Below are 17,684 nucleotides of genomic sequence, written 5' to 3'. Positions count from 1 at the left end.
TCCAGTACAATCAAGAAGGTGAGAGGGGGAAGAAGTAGTAAAACTTCCTTACCATCTCCTTCCCTTTACACTAGTCTAGAAATACAAGGGATTTTTTTTATTTTGTATACATGGTGGCATAGGAAGTAGAAATTCATGAGTGAATTCAAAATTGCAAGCTTATGGCATTATTTTGTTCTTTCTGATAGTTAATTCACATGACGTGTGCAGTTATACTGATAATCCTTTTTTACATTAGTCAGATCTTCATATAGTATAAATATGGGCCTTATAAAGGCTGGACAGATTAACTGCATCAAGCTTTCTGTCTTCTGTTACCCTTTCTGTAACAACTTCCTTAAGCTCACAGTAATATGCATTTATAATGAAACAGAGCTTTTAACAACTTCACTCATTATATGAATGTGCATTATTTAAATATGGCAATCCATCTGTTAAGTATGGCTATAAAATATTGCGGAAGGAAGTTATGGAAAATGCATTCTGAGCCATTCTAAATGTGTAACTGATATACTCAAATACTGAATTATTAAAATTCTTGCTCAGCTTTATCATCTACGTTTCCTTTCCATAAATGGAGATTTTTACTATTGTATTTTAAATAGTTAATCTATTAAAGATCTGCTTTGGTTTGTGGATGTTTAATGATATTTGGCATGTCAAAATGCAGTTTAATTGCAGAGCTGAATGTGCAACTTAGTTGCTGGAAAAATAATATCGTATTTTTTTAAGGTGTAGTCAAATGGCTGCATGTTTGGTGTCTATTTATAGGTTTCACTTAAATGTAGTTACCTGAGATTGAGGACCTGTTCATAATATATCCTTGTAGAAATGGTAACTGTTCAATATCAATCTTTACAAGTAATTGCAGGTGTTGTTAAATCAGAAGTTTTATTTCATAACATGAAATGTATATATATGTGAATCAAAAATGATATATTTTCACAGTAAATACTTAATTACAAAACTTGAAGTGAATTAGTGCTTAAAATGTTATATGAATTTTAAGCTGTCTGTAGTCCTATATATAAGTAATCATGCACATTGTTGTTTTTTTTTTAATCTGTATTTTGCAGTGTAACTGGGTATATTTTAGTGATGTGTTATACCAATAATTTTGTACTCCAGAATTACTGTCTATAAGACTGTATTTGTTTCTCAACTACCCAAATGCCAATAACTGTTAAATAACTGAATATTCAAAAATATCTAGAAAAACAATGTTCTGTATATCCACTATGGTAAAATTTCTTCTGAACTTCCTGTACTTTTGCTACATTTCCTCTATAAAACTATGTATTTAATATTTTTAAATTAGAAAGAGAACTGAGGTCTGTATACATATCCTGTACAAATATTTAGAGTTCTGGAATGTTTGAGAATGGTCAATCATTTAGCTTACTTTTTGACTATGAGGTGTAAGAACAGTCCTTGCTTCGTACCCTTGAAAATGGTGATGTATCATATGTAACTGATTATATTGGTTGAGGCATTTGTTAGAGGGGAATTTTGATTTTTATGTAAATTGGCACAGGTTTAAGGGTTTCTTCATGGAGAAATCCTTTGCTAAATCACTGATTGTTGTTAAAATTTAAAACAAATGTATGTTTTTTTAAGGACAGAGATTTAACAAAAAAGGACCTTTTTTTCATCGTCAACACAATACAAGAATAAAAAGTGTGAGCTCTTCCAAAAGCTGAAGTTGAAATTACTTAGAATAAACAAAACCAAAAAGTCAGAGGCTGTCTGTGAAAAATTTGGGTTTCCTCTCTTTTCCATGCACAATACTTTGATGGCCACAATACTATTAAGAAGAAAAACCCCAACAAAATAAAAAAAACTGTGAAGTCTATGGAAATGTTTTTCGCTGGTAACTCAATAACTTATCTTTCCTTTCTCCTCTTTTGTTTTAATCTCTTTCTCTCCCTTCCCCTCTAGAAACCATATCCTTAGATACTTGCATCTTCTTTGTTCCAATTTTTTTCCCTCCATGGCTTGGCATAAGTAACTAATTAGATGTAACAATCGGTGTATAAAGTCTGAAGGGAATAAAATCTAGCTCACTTTCTCTCTACTACTTTGTTTTTCCAGGCTAATTAAGAGTAAAAACTAATAAAAGTGTGTGTTTCTCAGTTAAAGAATAGGTCTGTCTCTGATATATATAGAACAGCTTTGTTCATTAAAGACGTGCCATTTTTACACAGTGGCTTTTTAGAGTAGAATAGCACTGTAAACACTAGAGAGAAAATATTATGTATTAACAGTGAAGCATTAACTCACTATTTACAAAGCAAAAGTTCTGCATATTGCTAGCTCTAACCAGTGGTTTAGAGATCTTTTTTTTATGTCTTACTGTTACACTTAGGATTTTTTAAAACATTAATAGTGCAAATAAGTCTTGACTAATAACAAGCCAGCAATTGATTTCTGAGGGTAGGTTGTTGTAGAGATTTATGGTTTCTTCATATTCATTCGTGCAAATCATTCTAAAACTTTCCATATCAGAGCAATTCTACGTCATGGTTAGAAAGTCTTTGTCCATATAAAATCACATTATATAAATCAGTAACACACAAATATACTTAAGCTGATTGCATTTAATTGACTATATAGACCATAATTGACTATATTGACTGTATTAAATGAGACCATAATCTTTCTGTCTCCTACGTAAGCACAGAGAAAAGCTGTCACATTGGTATTTAGATTTGTCTGTATCAATCCACATTATCATGTCAAAGACAGTGAGACAACCTGTAGGTTAGACTATCAGTGGGAGGATTTAGTTGTTTTTTTTTTTTTGTGATAAATTACATGCTTTATCATCAGAGACTGTAATGGTTAATGGAAGTACAATGCACTGATTCAATTTTGGGGCTTTTTCTTCCTTTAAGCATGTGCTTTATATGTTCCCGAGCCTCGCAGGACCAAGGCTGAGCTGTTCGCATTATTTTGGAAAATACATCTTGCTCTTTTCCTCTGTGTTGAGTCAAGTCACTTAGCAGGTGCAAAAAGTCACTGGACTCATACACCAGAGGGGCGGGTGTAAGGAGAAAGGACATAAAGACATTAGAAAGTGATTCCAGAACCCCCTCTTTTCTCCCAGGTTATGATATATCAGTATTTTGGATATTTACATAACCATCTTTGTATTGTAGCAATAGCACGTATTTTAGTAAGACGGGTGATTTTTTTCATGGGGGTGGCTTTTATTTTACCAGTATACCAGTATAAACAGTATGCTTATAGGAAGAGGGTAATAGAGGTCTTCTAAGCTTACATATAAATGTCTTGTGTTTAAGGGAACTGGGAGTCAGCTGGGATCATTTGCTCTGGTGAGGTGGTTTTAGTCAAGGGAAACGGATTGTGCCCATTCCAATGGTAGATACAAGATAAACCTTGCAAAATTAAAGAAACTTATTTGTAAGTACAGCTGTACTGGTGAGGCTTGAATAGCAAATGAGCACGGCCCTTATTTAGTCAGAATCAAAAGTGCAAAAACTCTGAAGAATTTGTTTCAAGAAATGGCAGATTTGGAATCAAAATAATATTTATTAGAGAGAGGGATAGACCAAACTGCCTATTTATTCAACCTCTTTAAAATGGATATTGGAAGCAAAGAGCCTTGCAAGAATGGAAAAAGAGGTTATCAGCCAGGAAGGTTAGTTTTTGAGGTCAGAAAAGCAAAGGATTAAAAGGATAATAGACAACACTCCAGCTGAATTACATCTTGCAAAACAAATTTAAGGGTTCAGTGGAAGTATTCTTCAACAATAGAAACAGAAAGAAACTAAGGACACAAGGAGGGTGTTATCTAGGAAGGGTGAGGTGGAGACAAAGGCAACACAGATTGAACCTAGAAAATCAATACCGAATGAACTGCCCCAGATTTCAGCATCAGTGATTGTGAACACAGGGAGGGCATTTTTCTTAAACTGAACATACACACAGCTTTTAGTAGCTGAATAGAGCACAAGGATTGTGTTTTTGCAAATGGCATTTCTATTTATATATTCTAATATGGGGTTGTTGACTCATGATCAGTTTGTGTTATGCTGTCACAGATCCTTTTCCCCAAGGATCACTGTATCTGTTTTTTTTTTCCCATTTCATTCTGCTTAAAATAGCTGTGACCAAACTGCAGATAGCTTTTGGTCATTGTTCAATTTAACAGCAGTTCCCAAAGACTCTAGGAGTCTGGTCCATGATGTGCCAAGAAAACAGACTTGGTATATTGCCAACATGATAGTAATAGTTGCTGACATGATTCAGTAACAATAAGCTGAATAATTTGAACTGTATCTATCCAACTGAATAATTTGAACTCTATCTATTCAAGTTCCTGTAGATTTGAATTCAGCTAAAAATTGATTCTTCCCACCAGCCACAGGTATTGTTATGTAGCCATCATAAACATTTTAAAGGAGTGTTGACAGGCACCTGGCAATAAAACTGTAAGCTTTGGTAGACATATGTATGCTATAGTAAAAAGAACTTTGGTTCCCATTTATATCAAAACAGTATTTTAACTGGAAATGCACGAATGCTTCTAGAACTAATTTCTGTTCAATAAAATGTCTCTGTTTTCACATATTTTTAATATTTCAGGATTCTGGTGACAGCATATAGTATAAAAGTAATTTTGATTGATTTATTTCCCACTCAAAATTGTGAGGTGGAAATAGTTCTATTATACTGCATTTCAGTATGTTGGATTTGTTTAGAATAATGTGAAGTACAAAAAGATTCCATTATTCCTATCCTTAGTCTCACGAATTGTAAGAAAGAAAAGATTTTCCTGGATATGTACTGTATCAGCAATTGCTATAGAAAAATTTAGTGACCGTGTAAAATGTTTTAAGCCACAGACAAGTGAAAATTGTAATTTAAAAACCAATAATTTTTAGTTATTGACTTACTTTTAGGGGTCAGCGGTACCTAAGTTTAGTACATATGGGTTTTCTTTATTATTTATTACTGCATGTTGGTAAGGTATCTAACTAGTCCTTCATGGTATAATGAAGAAAATGTAATAAACTTTATACATACTTGTCATAGTACATGACAGAAAGGGAACATTTAAATTCTACCTGCATGGAGTGACTGGATGCTGTTTGATCTTCATTTAATTCATTATAAGATTTTAGAGCATTTCATCTCTTTTGAAGAAATGTTTGTCAGTAAGCAGACCTTTATTAAGAATAAGTGTTATGTGTATATTTAAAAATAGTACATATATATTTTCTTGAAAATTCTGTTGAAAATACTATCATAGTTATGTAAACTGAAAAGATTTCAATATTATTTAGTCTTATTTCAGTGAACAAGATTTGTTTTGAGATGTAAGGTAATTAAAAACTTGTTTTATTACTTATTCCTCTTTTATATTGGAGTCAGTTGGATAAGAATGATTGTTTGCATTGATGAGATGTTCAAAACAGATTCCCAATGTCTCATTTTTGTTAAGTCTGCTTTTGTTTCTTTTGCTTAGTAATTTCAGCTTTAATTCTTGTTCATGTTAAGTTTATTATTTTTATTAACGGAAAATAATTTTGAAAATATGAAAGAGTAAAAAGCGAGAAAAAAGTATAAAATTATATCTGAAATACAATTTTGAGTTTAAACCGCCAATTTTATATTGTAAATTAAAGATGGAAGATCTGAGGTTAAAAATGTACAGAATACTAACACAGTTGCTTTCATGCCCAGTTAAATGAAATAAGTAGTTTTGTTAAATTCTGTGCTTATTTTACAGTGTGTTTTTAAGGTGACTTCAGATTTACTGTTGGGAAAATCTTTAACATTCAAAGTAAATTGTTCTGTTGGGGAGTTTTTGATGTCCAATAAGGGCAAAATACTATGATAAATAAAATAGCTAAATTCCCTAAGGCAAACCTACTTTGTTACCTCATTTATGGATCAGCATGCCAAGTTTAAAAGAGAGGTGATTGCTCTGGAGCAATTCAGATGGCAGGAAATCTTGTGATAGTTGAACTGAACTAATAATTAAGCTAAGCAACAACAAACTTTGATAGAGTAACAGCAGGAAAAGAAAAAACGCCAAGTAAAAAGTGTTCTATTTGTTGTAGATAATAGTTCTAGTTTTTCTATAAAGGTAACAGAAATTGGGTTATTTCCAATAAAAATCTCTGGTCGATTCTCTTTGCAAAACTTTCAATTTCCTACCTTTACACTTGCCAGTTAAGGGAAGGAGCATTTTGTATCCAATATTTTCAGATTATTTAATTTGGACCTTATCTTAACAAATTGATTAGAATGCAAGTTCATCATACCGCTATAAGAAGTAACATATTTTTTGCGTACTTATTGAAGCTTCTTTGTATGATATAAAGTATATTACACTAATCTTCCATACTGATCTACACATGCATGTGTTAAATGTATAGTAATTAGGGTTGTGATCTGTTAACTCTGATGTAATACTCAAGTTGGAATGTTAAGTGAAGTAGGGAGTTCTATATTGCGGCTTCTGACCAGCACGATGTGGGAATTTTTTAAGCGTAAATTGCTCTGCCCACAGAAATTTGGGAATATCACAGCTCATTAGCTGCTTCTGTTGAAATGTTGGCTTCCATTTGTACAGAGATCCTGAAAGAACCATGGAAAATGGTCTTTCAGGACTCATTGCCTTGCAAAGAAAGAACAGCAGTCAGCTGCCTGATAGTAGCATGGCATAACAGAAAATAGCTTGTAGAGATTCAGTCATCTGGAATAGCAGTATTGGATTGGATTATTTAAAGGAGAAATTTCTGTGTCGAATGTTTTGTATTTTTCTGATATATGGTGAGAAAAGTGGTTTGGTTTTTTATTTCCTTACCTATATATATTCTTGAAGGGCTGTTATTTCCTTCTACAACAGCGAAATCCTCTTGATCTTGGTTCTAAGGTTTATTTTCCTGAATTTTAGATTAAAATACATCTAGTAGAATTGAAGTTTCAATCTAATAGTAAAGATAAATTTGAAGGAGAATTTATGTGTACTTTTGTGAATTTAATAGATGAGATCACTTTTAATAGATTGAGAAAGTATTTTAATTTGTTTATTTAATGTTTTCTTAGGGGGAGGAGGGGAATTTCAACTATTGTGTTTAATCTATTTTTTACTTCCTAACATGTTAACTGTATATAATGGCATATTTATGAAATGAAATAGTCAATAAAATCATGTCATTAAGTACAATACCATTTGAAAGAGGTACATTTTTTCCCATAATTAACTACTAGTTATTTCATTCAGGAATTAGAAACCAGGAAGTCTGCTCAAAGGCAAGGTACAAGTTAGAATTCGCTAAATTGATGTTCCAGATATGGAAATACATTTTGTTGAAACATACACTGGTTACACTTGTTTAAAGATTAGTAATAGTCCATTTATGTAATAGCTTGCAATAAAGCCATTTAGAGCTGGGAAAGTGAAGTATATCTGTCTTGACTTAAAGTAAGAATATAGGCTAAATGTGAAGATTTTTAATTACAACAAAATAAACACTTTAGAAAATATTTGCACTAAGGATTTTGTTGTTGTTATTCTGCAGTCTCAGTTTGAACTCAGGGTATTCCATATTCGTGGAGAACATGCTGTATCAACTGCTCAGCTTGAGGAAACAATTGCACATCTGAAGAATGAACTTGATAATAAATTAAACAGAAGAAGTGAAAAAGCAAAGGATATTGGTGTTTCTACTGAAGATGATAACCCACCAAAGACATACCGAAATGTATGTATACAGACTGACAGAGAAACTTTCATAAAGCCTAGTGAAGAAGAAAACAGAGCTGTGAAAAATAACCAAATAGTACCCAAAAAGCTTAATATTTCTTCTTTGTCACATAATATTTCTGCCCAAAGTGAAAATAAGGACAATTACAATGTACAGTCTTCAGAAAGTGTCTTATCTTGTCAACCAAAACAAATGCTGCCTCCTCCAGCACAACCACCGGTGCCGCCACCACCTCCTCCTCCCCTTCCTGATTCTTCACTACCAGGTTTAGTTCCTCCACCACCACCTTTGCCAATGTGTACGACTTCACTGACATCTCAGTTTGGATCTGGCCCACCACTGCCACCTCCACCTTCTGAAAGCTGTAGGAATTTTCAAGCACCACCACCACCTCCACCACCCCCACTTCCAGGGTCAGGACCTCCTGTTCCTCCTCCATTGCCTGGATCTGGGTTACCACCACCCCCTCCACCTCCTGAGCCTGGGTTCTTTTTTAATAGCACTTTATCTTCAAACCAAGGTCCTCGGAAACCTGCCATTGAACCTAGCCGTCCCATGAAGCCTTTGTATTGGACACGGATACAACTACAAGATAGCAGGTAAAATACATTTATTTGGACTTGCTATTTATACACCATGATACAAGGGCATCTATACCATTTAATACTTTTATAACAAAAAGTTAACATTCTAGGAATATATAGCAAAATCAGTGTAGAGGCATGGAATTTACGTGTTTGTTCAGGCAAGAACTTAGAGTTTCATTTTTGCTTCCCCGTCACTTCAGGTGACATTATCTTCAGAGCACTATGTTGTGTCATCTTCTATGATGCTAGTTCTAGAAGCAGTTAAACTGGAACCTAACCTCTGCGTATGATTCTGTCAGAGCAGAAAAATTAAAGCATATGTATAAATATATGCAGCTCAGGAACATGTAGCGTGAAGAATCCATTAAGAAGGAGTGTCAGTACTTATAGACACCTCTATAGTTTAAAAAAATTGATTGAAAAAAAAAGTTGCCAATCTTATTGTGATTAGTGGTGGGATAAAATGCTAGATATGCTTGAGGGAAGGTATCTTTCCAAAGGGACCTTGAAAGGCTTGAGGAGTGGGCCTTTGCAAACCCCATGAAGTTCAACAACACCAAGTGCAAGGTTCTTCACTTGAGTTGGGGCAATCCCTAATGTCAGTACAGACTAGGGGGTGAATAGATTGAGAGCAGCCCTGCAGGGAAGAACTTGGAGGTTCTGGTGGATAAAAAAATTGTGCTGGCAAAGCAAGCTTGAAGCCCAGAAAGCCAGCTGTATCCTGGGCTGCACTAAAATAAGCATGGCCAGCATGTCGAGGGAGGTGATTCTCCCCCTCTGCTCTGCTCTGGTGAGACCCTACCTGGAGTATTGCATCCAGCTCTAGGACCTCCAGTACAAGAAAGACATGGATCTGTTAGATTGGGTCCAGAGGAGGTCCATGACGATGATGAGAGGGTTGGAACACTTCTCCTATGAAGATAGTCTGAGAGAGTTGGGCTTGTTCAGCCTGGAGAAGAGAAGGCTCAGGGGAGACCTTAGAGCAGCCTTGCAGTGCTTAAAGGGGACCTACAAGAAAGCTGGAAAGGGACTCAGGGCAACCTGTTCCAGTACCTCACTACCCTCACAGTAAAGAACTTTCTCCTAATATCTAATCTAATTCTATCCTCTTTCAGTTTAAAGCCATTTCCCCTTGTCCTTTTACTATATGCCCTTGTGAAAGGTCTCTCTCCAGATTTCTTGTAGGCGCTCTTTAGGTGCTGCAAGGCTGTTTTAAGGTCTCCCTTGCACTTATATATAATTATAATAAATTGTAACTATAAAGTATTTAAGTATAAAAAATTATTTATGATTATTATTAGTATTTTAAGTTATTTTTAGGATTATATTTGGGCACTGTAAATTGTATATCTGTATTTAAATATATTTTAAATTATTTTAAAATTTAATAGTAATTTATTTTAATTTAATAATTTAAATTTTATTTTAGTTTACAACTTTTTGTCTGAATTTATTTTGATGACGAAAAATCATTCTGGTATAAGAAAGCGTCTTAGGGTGTTAATATTTTATGTAAAATGTTTTACAGGAACAAACAGTTTAACAAAATGTCAGTTATATTATTTCAGTGATCCAGAATTAAAGGCGTTGAAATATTTTGGAGCATGAGGTTTGAGCATTTTGATTTTACTTTTCCAAAATTGCTAGTGAAAAATTGTTTCACAGTGAAGAAATCATTGGTCCATAAATAAGTTTTATTGTAATTCTTTCTATTAATTCACTGAAATGAAAATGTTTGTTCTGAAACGTTGCTGGTTAATCAAGCTTTTGCTGAATGCAAGGTAAGGTCCCAGTCATAGCTTTCTGGTGAACTGCTGGTCGCCAGGTGTAATGGTCCAACATTTTCATGGTCTGCACTAGAACTGGAAACTTCTTCAAGGGTCTGCTGCTCAGATCAGCAGCTAACGAGGACTTCAGAGTTCTTGTTATGAGCCAGAAAAAATCTTTCATTTTTCTGTGTTGCTGACACTAACGCTAATATCGGGGAGAGTGAAGCTGTGGAGCTGTAAGCATGTCCTGTGAACAGAATATACTGCATCAGTGGATGGTAATGGAGTTCCACAGACATTCACAATAGTAAGTGTACAGTTGAGTACCAAGTAAAAAAAATCCGGACTCTAGAATACGCCAAAAATTTTGTTTGCCTAAATCTGTAGGTGTTGCATTTTGTTGCAAATTACATCTAATAAAAGTATTTTTTAGTGACATCAGCCATTTGTGTTTTCTAGGGGGTTTCATCACTTTTTTTTTCTTGAAAATAATTTCACTGCCTTGTAGTGACACCTGCTGGAAGAAGTGGGCCCACCTCCTGCTGATAAACAGACAAGAAGAGCACTCGGAAGTTTTGTCCAACATATTTTCTAGAAGCATTGAAATTTTGAAACAGCTCCTTCAGAATTGAAGTGCCATGTTTGCAGCACTACACAGTATTTTCTCTAAATCCAGATAATACTAGAGGATTGTTTAAACAAGTTCCAGGGTGTTCCAAAACTAAATCTGGTCTTGGAAGGCAAAAAACCAAGGAAAGATAATACACATTTAAAATTTACAGTTGGTTGAATGGAGTGGAAACTGGTTAGTCTCCAAAAATATAGGCCATGTAATTACTCTAGTTTCTCAGAACTGCAACAAGGATAAATATGAGCATACGACAACTAACATGAAGCTAACATGAAGTGAATCAAGTCCTATACAAATGACCCCAAATGCTCTTATATATGGTTGAATAAATTTTGCTCACTATTTGTTGACATTGTTTATTTTTATAGGTCTAAATAGATTACTGGGAATTTTTCAAAAGAGCTGCTGTTGAAATACTCCTAATCCTAGTTGAAGTGGCAGAAATCTCTTGAGACATATTTCACAAGCTGCAGTTGTAATATTTGGTTGTTGTACCAAAAGCTACAATACAAATAATGCATTTTGATAGTCTAGCAGACGTAGATACGGAATAGCTAAACTGTTTGGTACAGCCTTCTGCAAAACATTTTGGCTCAGAGCAAGGTCTAGGGAAGGAATGCTGATTGTATAGCAGCAGTGCATGTTTCTTTGAGTTTTAAATCTATTGTGAATTTTCATCTGTTATGGTTAGGTCTGTTATGGTTCTTCATAAAATGTTATTAGAAATTTGATTATTACCTTTCCCTTTATAGGAAAACTGCTATGCCAACATTATGGGAATCATTAGAAGAACCTGATATACTTGATACTACTGAGTTTGAATATTTATTCTCCAAAGACACCACTCAGGAAAAAAGAAAGCCATTATCAGAGACTTATGAAAAAAAAACCAAGGCCAAAAAGGTATTTATTGTTTCTTTGTAGTTGCTTCTTTTGTGTCACTGTTTAGTTTTACATTTTAAGAAAGCTCCCTTTTTGTTTATTGTTGAACAAACAGATAATAGATGGGTTCCTAAGTCTCATTTCAAAGCAAACTGCTGATTTAACTCTTACTTGAGAATGTGGGGTTCTTATTTACATTGGAAGATTTCCTGCCTTTGAAAATGAAAGTTCCACATTCCACTGAGGTAGAAAAAATATTGTATAGGAGAACTGAATGCAAGTTCTAATACGTGTCTAAAAGTGCCAAGGTTTCAGGCTATGTCTGCCCTTGAACTGATTTATAATTAAAGGCTGTCATTAAGTTACCCTAGCAAACCTCTCTTCCACTAAGATTAATTTTATTGGAAAAATAAAGTATAAAGCAACATAGGGCTTTATATGTTAGATGTTTTGAACAAGCAATGCCAAAAAACTTTTTCCTGGTATAGCTGAAGAGCCGGTTCAGGAAGGGACAGGACAATCATGTCTTTAATGGACAAAAACTTATGCAGTAGTTGTGTCATTACTGTAGCGCAGATATTGTCTGCCTCAGACAAGATCCATTACAGAGGGAGCATGTACTTATCAATTACTGTGTGCAGAGAGGACAAAGAAAAGACTTAGCAATATTCGCTGCAGGAAAATTAGGCTAAATAGTAATAAATACTGTTATTCTAAAACTGTGGTTATATATTAGAAACCCATTTGAACATATACTGTATCATAAATCTCTTTGAGCTTACCTGCTTGGAACCACAAGAGGGCACTTTGTATGTAAGTTATGCTATTTATCTTCATTTTATGATACACATAACATGAAATATACATGCATAGATACATATCAGTGCAATCAGATCTTTCAAAACATCTTTAATCATAAGCTTCCTGTACTGTTTTAGTGCAGAAGTTAGTGAGAAGTGTTGAATAAGGCTACAGAATCGATAAAATTCAAACTCATGTGATGCAAAACGTGAAAATGAAAAATAGGGCCAAGATGGAAGCATGCTGGCATTTGTAAATACACCCTAAAGAAATTAGTAATGTTTACAATCCTTAAAATGTTAGACTGAAGTTAGATATGAACATCTCTGTGAAAAACATATTTTACTTGTCAAATGCTTCAAGTGGATATTGCATCTAGTACACCCCTGTATCTGTAAATCCCATTAGTTCACATTTCTGATGCCCCCTTTCTATTTTTTTTTTACATTTAATTAATTTACCTCTTTCAGAAAAAAATAGTTACTAGGAAAAACAGGTTTTAAAGAACTTTGAAGAAGAATGTAACCAGTGTAACTTGGAGAAATTATATGAACAAATGATTGCCTTTCTATTTCAAAATCTCACCAATCAAAATCAAATTGGATAATAGTTTTTCCATACACTATGGAAAATAATAGTATAATAATAAGTATTATTTCTCATGAAAAATCAATGTGTTTCCTCTCAAAGATATCTTCTTTATTTATGTCACTGTTTCAATATTCTGTTTTGCTATTAAATGTAAACTTATTATTTTAAGACTGAATATTTTAAACTTATTAAGATATTTACTGAAATTAAGGAAATGAAAATGTTCCTTTAAAGTACAGTGTGAAAATAAAAAAATAAAGAGATAAAGAGTTATATCAATTATTATGTCTTTAATTTGGTAAAAGTCATGGGATTATGATCATGATGTTACAAACCATGGGAATGGTAGGGCTTTCTGTGAAAATTTTAAAAACTCATGGTCAACAATACTAAGCTTTCCATCATTTGGTCAATTTAAACATTAAAAATAAACCAGTTTTCAAAATTCAGATGAAATTTGAGTTCAATTGTGTATAGAATTTTCTTATTGTAAATCCTGTCTTTCCACCTTTCTCTGCTAAATGACTCAATTTTTACAGACAGTTAGTCCTCTTGGATGGTCCTGTGTTTTTCTTTGTCACTCTGAAAGCCCAGATGTCTGCAGGCTGGCTCCAACGGATCAATCTTGGTGGGCTGCAAGTAATACAGCAGTAGAGAGGCATTTTATTTAGATACAGGAACGTTTATTAGTAGATAGTAACAGAAAGCTCCCAGAGATTAATGTAAAACTCTCAGTTCTGCTGGCTTCATTTGTGCTTTCTCATGCTTTTTCTCAGCTCAACTTTTCTTGCCTTTTTTCTAACAATTTTATCTATCTACTAGGGTTTTAACAACAATCTTTTTCTTTGCTTCAGTACAGAAATCTGTGCTAGTCCGGCCTTAAGGACGCTAGAAGTGTCACAGTGTATCAAATTCTATAGTCTGTCTTTCTACAGACATTAGGATAGGCATATGAATCTTGCTTTTCTCTGCAGAAACTTTTCTATTTCATACCATCTTACACAAACTAAGTTCAGCCTGCTTGGTATTTAGAGAAATGACAGACCAATAGGTGGTGCAGGATTGCTTATTAAATCATGATTACTTAATAATTTTCTTGAATTAATTACATCATGAATTACATCAGTGATTAGCAATCAGATTTCTTATGCAATTGAAGGTAAGATTCTCTCTTTCAAATTAGAGGGGAATTGTTTCTCATTTACTTGGGTCTACTTTATAAGACTAAGGCGACTTTAACAATTAGTAGCTTGTCAAATTATGACTTCTTTACCACCTATTTACATTCCTCTTGCAGTTCTAAATGAAATAATATTCAATTTGTTATCAGAATTATTATTTTTGTGGAACACGTGCAAATAATCTGTATGCTTAGTCTGTGAAATGAATGCTCCTGTGGAAAGAATCACATTAAGCCTATAGAAATTTCACTCTGCTCTATTCTTACATATTTGTCCACATAGTAGATACCTTACAGCAACACAGATTAAAATATTCACCATATGCTACACTTTTGTTGCTTACAGCTGGCAGACATCTACCATTTTCAGCCAGAAATACCTAAATCTTTACCTGCATAAATGGAAGGGATGGTCTGTTTTCCAGTAACATTTGGCAAGTTGTGCTCAAAAGGGAAACTTCTGAGTGTACATTTATATTCATATGTACTTATACTCACATGTATTTAATGTACATCCAATATAATATATAATTTATTAAATAAATATTTGTAATATAGAATATATTTATACTCATATTTATACTCAGTGTCAAAATAGGAGAATATATATTAAGGATTGTCTGGGCATCTATGCTGGGTCTGGTTAGCTCGGTATTTTCACATATGACCTAGATAATGGAATATTAACTCTGCAGCCACCACCAAGTTGCAAGAGTCTTCAAATGTACTGGAGTAGACCCTTTAGAAAGCTTTTATGTATCAGAGATATAGCCTGAAAGATAGGGACTAGCACAAAGCTAATACAGTTAACCATGGCTCGCAAGAGTAACATGAATTGTCAAATCATGGCATTACTTAAAAGGGAAAACAAAACTCTGGTAGATCAGTAGAAGTATTGCTTGCAAAACAATTTACTCATCCATGTCTCAGTTAAGAACTGCATCTAGATTTAGGCACTACAGCCCTTCATTAGAAATGTTTAATAACTGTAAAAAGTCAAGAGTGAGAATGATGAAAAGTGTAAAAGTCATCTCTGAGAAAAGAATTGAATTGTTATGATTGTTTAGTCTAGAAAAGAGAAGGTTGATTGGGACACATGGTAAGTGTCATCAAGTGCAAGCAGCTGCTGCAAAGAAAAATTATGAAAAGCTTTCTAAGAGTAAGGATACCAGAGGAATGCAGAATAATTTTGGCTAGGGAGGTTGTGTTTCTATATTGGGAGATCTTTACAAAAATTTGTTTAGAATGATACACATACAGTTGATACTGTCTTGAAGTGCATAATGCTTTGGATGACATCATGATTCCATTACTCAGTAAAAAACATAAAGTCCACTTTCTGTCCATTGTCCTGTGGATGAAAACAGCTAGCTATCCTTTTTTCCAGAGTGGAAGCATTTTCATGATTCACAAATTCTTTGCTTTCATGCCTGTCAGAAAATGGCTTATCATGGAATGATTATTAATTGAGTTACACTAGTTTCTACTGTAACTAGTTACACTTATTGAGTTACTCTAGTTTCTAGAAGCTATCGTCCTGACATGAGGATGAAATTATTAGAATTTGAAATTAGGTTATTGAAAAAAAAAAGATATTCTAACAAGTATGTGGAAAAAAAAGGAAGGCAAGCTAAGAACCTTCCATCAGCATGTAAATGTATATAAATTGCTTAAAAGACTGAATAGAGGGTGATTTATTTTTTGGCATGTATTACCTTATTTTGGAAAATATAGTACATTCACTTGATAGTGAAGCAATGTAAGAATAATATAGTTTAAATGAAGGTGAGATGTACCTTTCTGGTATACTTGCATGTTGAAGTTTGTTATGGTAATGTTTATCTGGACTTAGAAGCTCTGCAAAGTGTTTAGCTGCTCACGCTTCATCAGTTGTTCACTCCTTTGGAAAATTTAGGAACTTTGGAAAAAACCTCTTATTTTTTCCCAACTCTACATACTTTGAAATATTTCAGAAAACCCTGAAATGCGATCTTGTAAATTAAAGTTCCAAAGTATGATGTAGATAATGATCAAAATAAATATTCTATTTTTTTGGGCATTATATCTGTCTATTGTAGATGAAGATGATTTACTGTCTAGATAAATACATTAGTTATGTCCCAATATTAGAGCAAAATATAGTGCAGTATATTTAAGAATTAATAAGTATGACTCTTCTTTCATAAAAATGTTCCTGCACTGTAAGACTAAAAGCATTATAATCTTATATGAGGTAAAAAAATGCAGTAGTTTTTTGGATGTGATATTTATGAAATGGAAAATAGACTATTGCTTGTGTGGAAAAGAGACTTTCCCAGAGACTGTAGGTGGATAAATAAAATATAGGTTTTATTTTGTAGCATAGTTCTGAAACGGCTGAATTTGCAGCAGCCAAAGTTGTAGTTACTGGACAAAATTAAAGTTTATTAGCACATGAAAAAGAATGAGATTTCTGTCTGGTTTTGATTAATTCAGTTTGCTTAATCTAAGCACGTAAGTTACTGGTATGATGAAGCTTGGCAATAAGCATTGGATCTGTAAGTGTTTACACCGTGTAAGGTGGTGGTGTCTTCAGTTAAACTTCAAATGTGTGTAGTTGGTCCAACTTACTTTCAAAATTACTTAGAAGTTACACCTTAGAAATCAAGAAGAAAAAGGACTAGATCCACCAGGTTATTTTAGTACGTAACTTCAATCTATGGATTAATTCTATTGGACATTTAGACTTTAAATGCCTTTTGAATATGAATCTTATTTTTAAGTCCTTTTTTTGAAGTATCCCTACATGCTTGTGAAAGTGCAACTGTTAATCTAGACTGTTTTCATCAACTTTTCTATATTTTGTTATGCTTAGATTTCAGGTGTAGCATTCTAGACGTATGATTTCTGCACCTATTGTATTATCCACTAACACTCGCATTAAAGCATTCAGCTAGGAATGTATGGTTTATTAAAAAAACCCCATATTGTAAGTTACATTTGTCAAATTGTAAATGGACTTCAACTATAAAGTTTTATGCACCAATAATGTTCAACTGTAAGTATACTCAGTACAGTACCATGAAGGTCCTTAGTTGTTCATGAAAACAGTGAAAACTGAAATCAATTAGCATATTGAAACTCTAACCTATTTTTCTGAAAACAAAACAAACAAACAAAAACCCAAACCAAAAACCATTTGTTGTTTCTGAAAGAAAAAGAAATCAATAGATTTGAATGTAATTTGAAGGATCTAACATCTTTCTCAGACTCTGAAATTATTCTATAGGTGTTTTCATGTCAGTTAAAGGACTGAATTTTACATGTAAAAAATTTGACTTTCATTCATTCTAAATTGTTAGCATTTCTCATCTGTACATAACCATGAAAATTTTTAAGCTGATAGGCACATGTAATGTTTTTTAATCCATAGGTTCTCCCTTTCCTGTTAAATTTGCAGAACCAAAATCTGTTCTTGTAATACTAAATAGAAGAAAGGCAGAATTATGACAAATATTTTGG

General features: G+C 33.5%; 1 protein-coding gene across 2 annotated transcripts in view; it reads left to right on the top strand.

Moving 5' to 3' along the window:
• The window catches only part of FMN1 (formin 1), a 133,765-nt gene that overhangs the window by 36,907 nt on the left and 79,174 nt on the right, over positions 1-17,684 (top strand). For both annotated transcript variants that reach the window (XM_030484360.2, XM_030484359.2), the window contains 2 exons: positions 7,557-8,341; positions 11,482-11,632. In XM_030484360.2, coding sequence (XP_030340220.1) covers positions 7,557-8,341; positions 11,482-11,632 — 936 coding nt within the window. The remainder of the gene's footprint in view (positions 1-7,556; positions 8,342-11,481; positions 11,633-17,684) is intronic.

Source organism: Strigops habroptila, chromosome 4 (assembly GCF_004027225.2).
Source record: "Strigops habroptila isolate Jane chromosome 4, bStrHab1.2.pri, whole genome shotgun sequence".
NCBI lineage: Eukaryota > Metazoa > Chordata > Aves > Psittaciformes > Psittacidae > Strigops > Strigops habroptila.
Note: the sequence above shows the minus strand (reverse complement) of the source record. Positions and strands in the feature narration are given on the sequence as shown.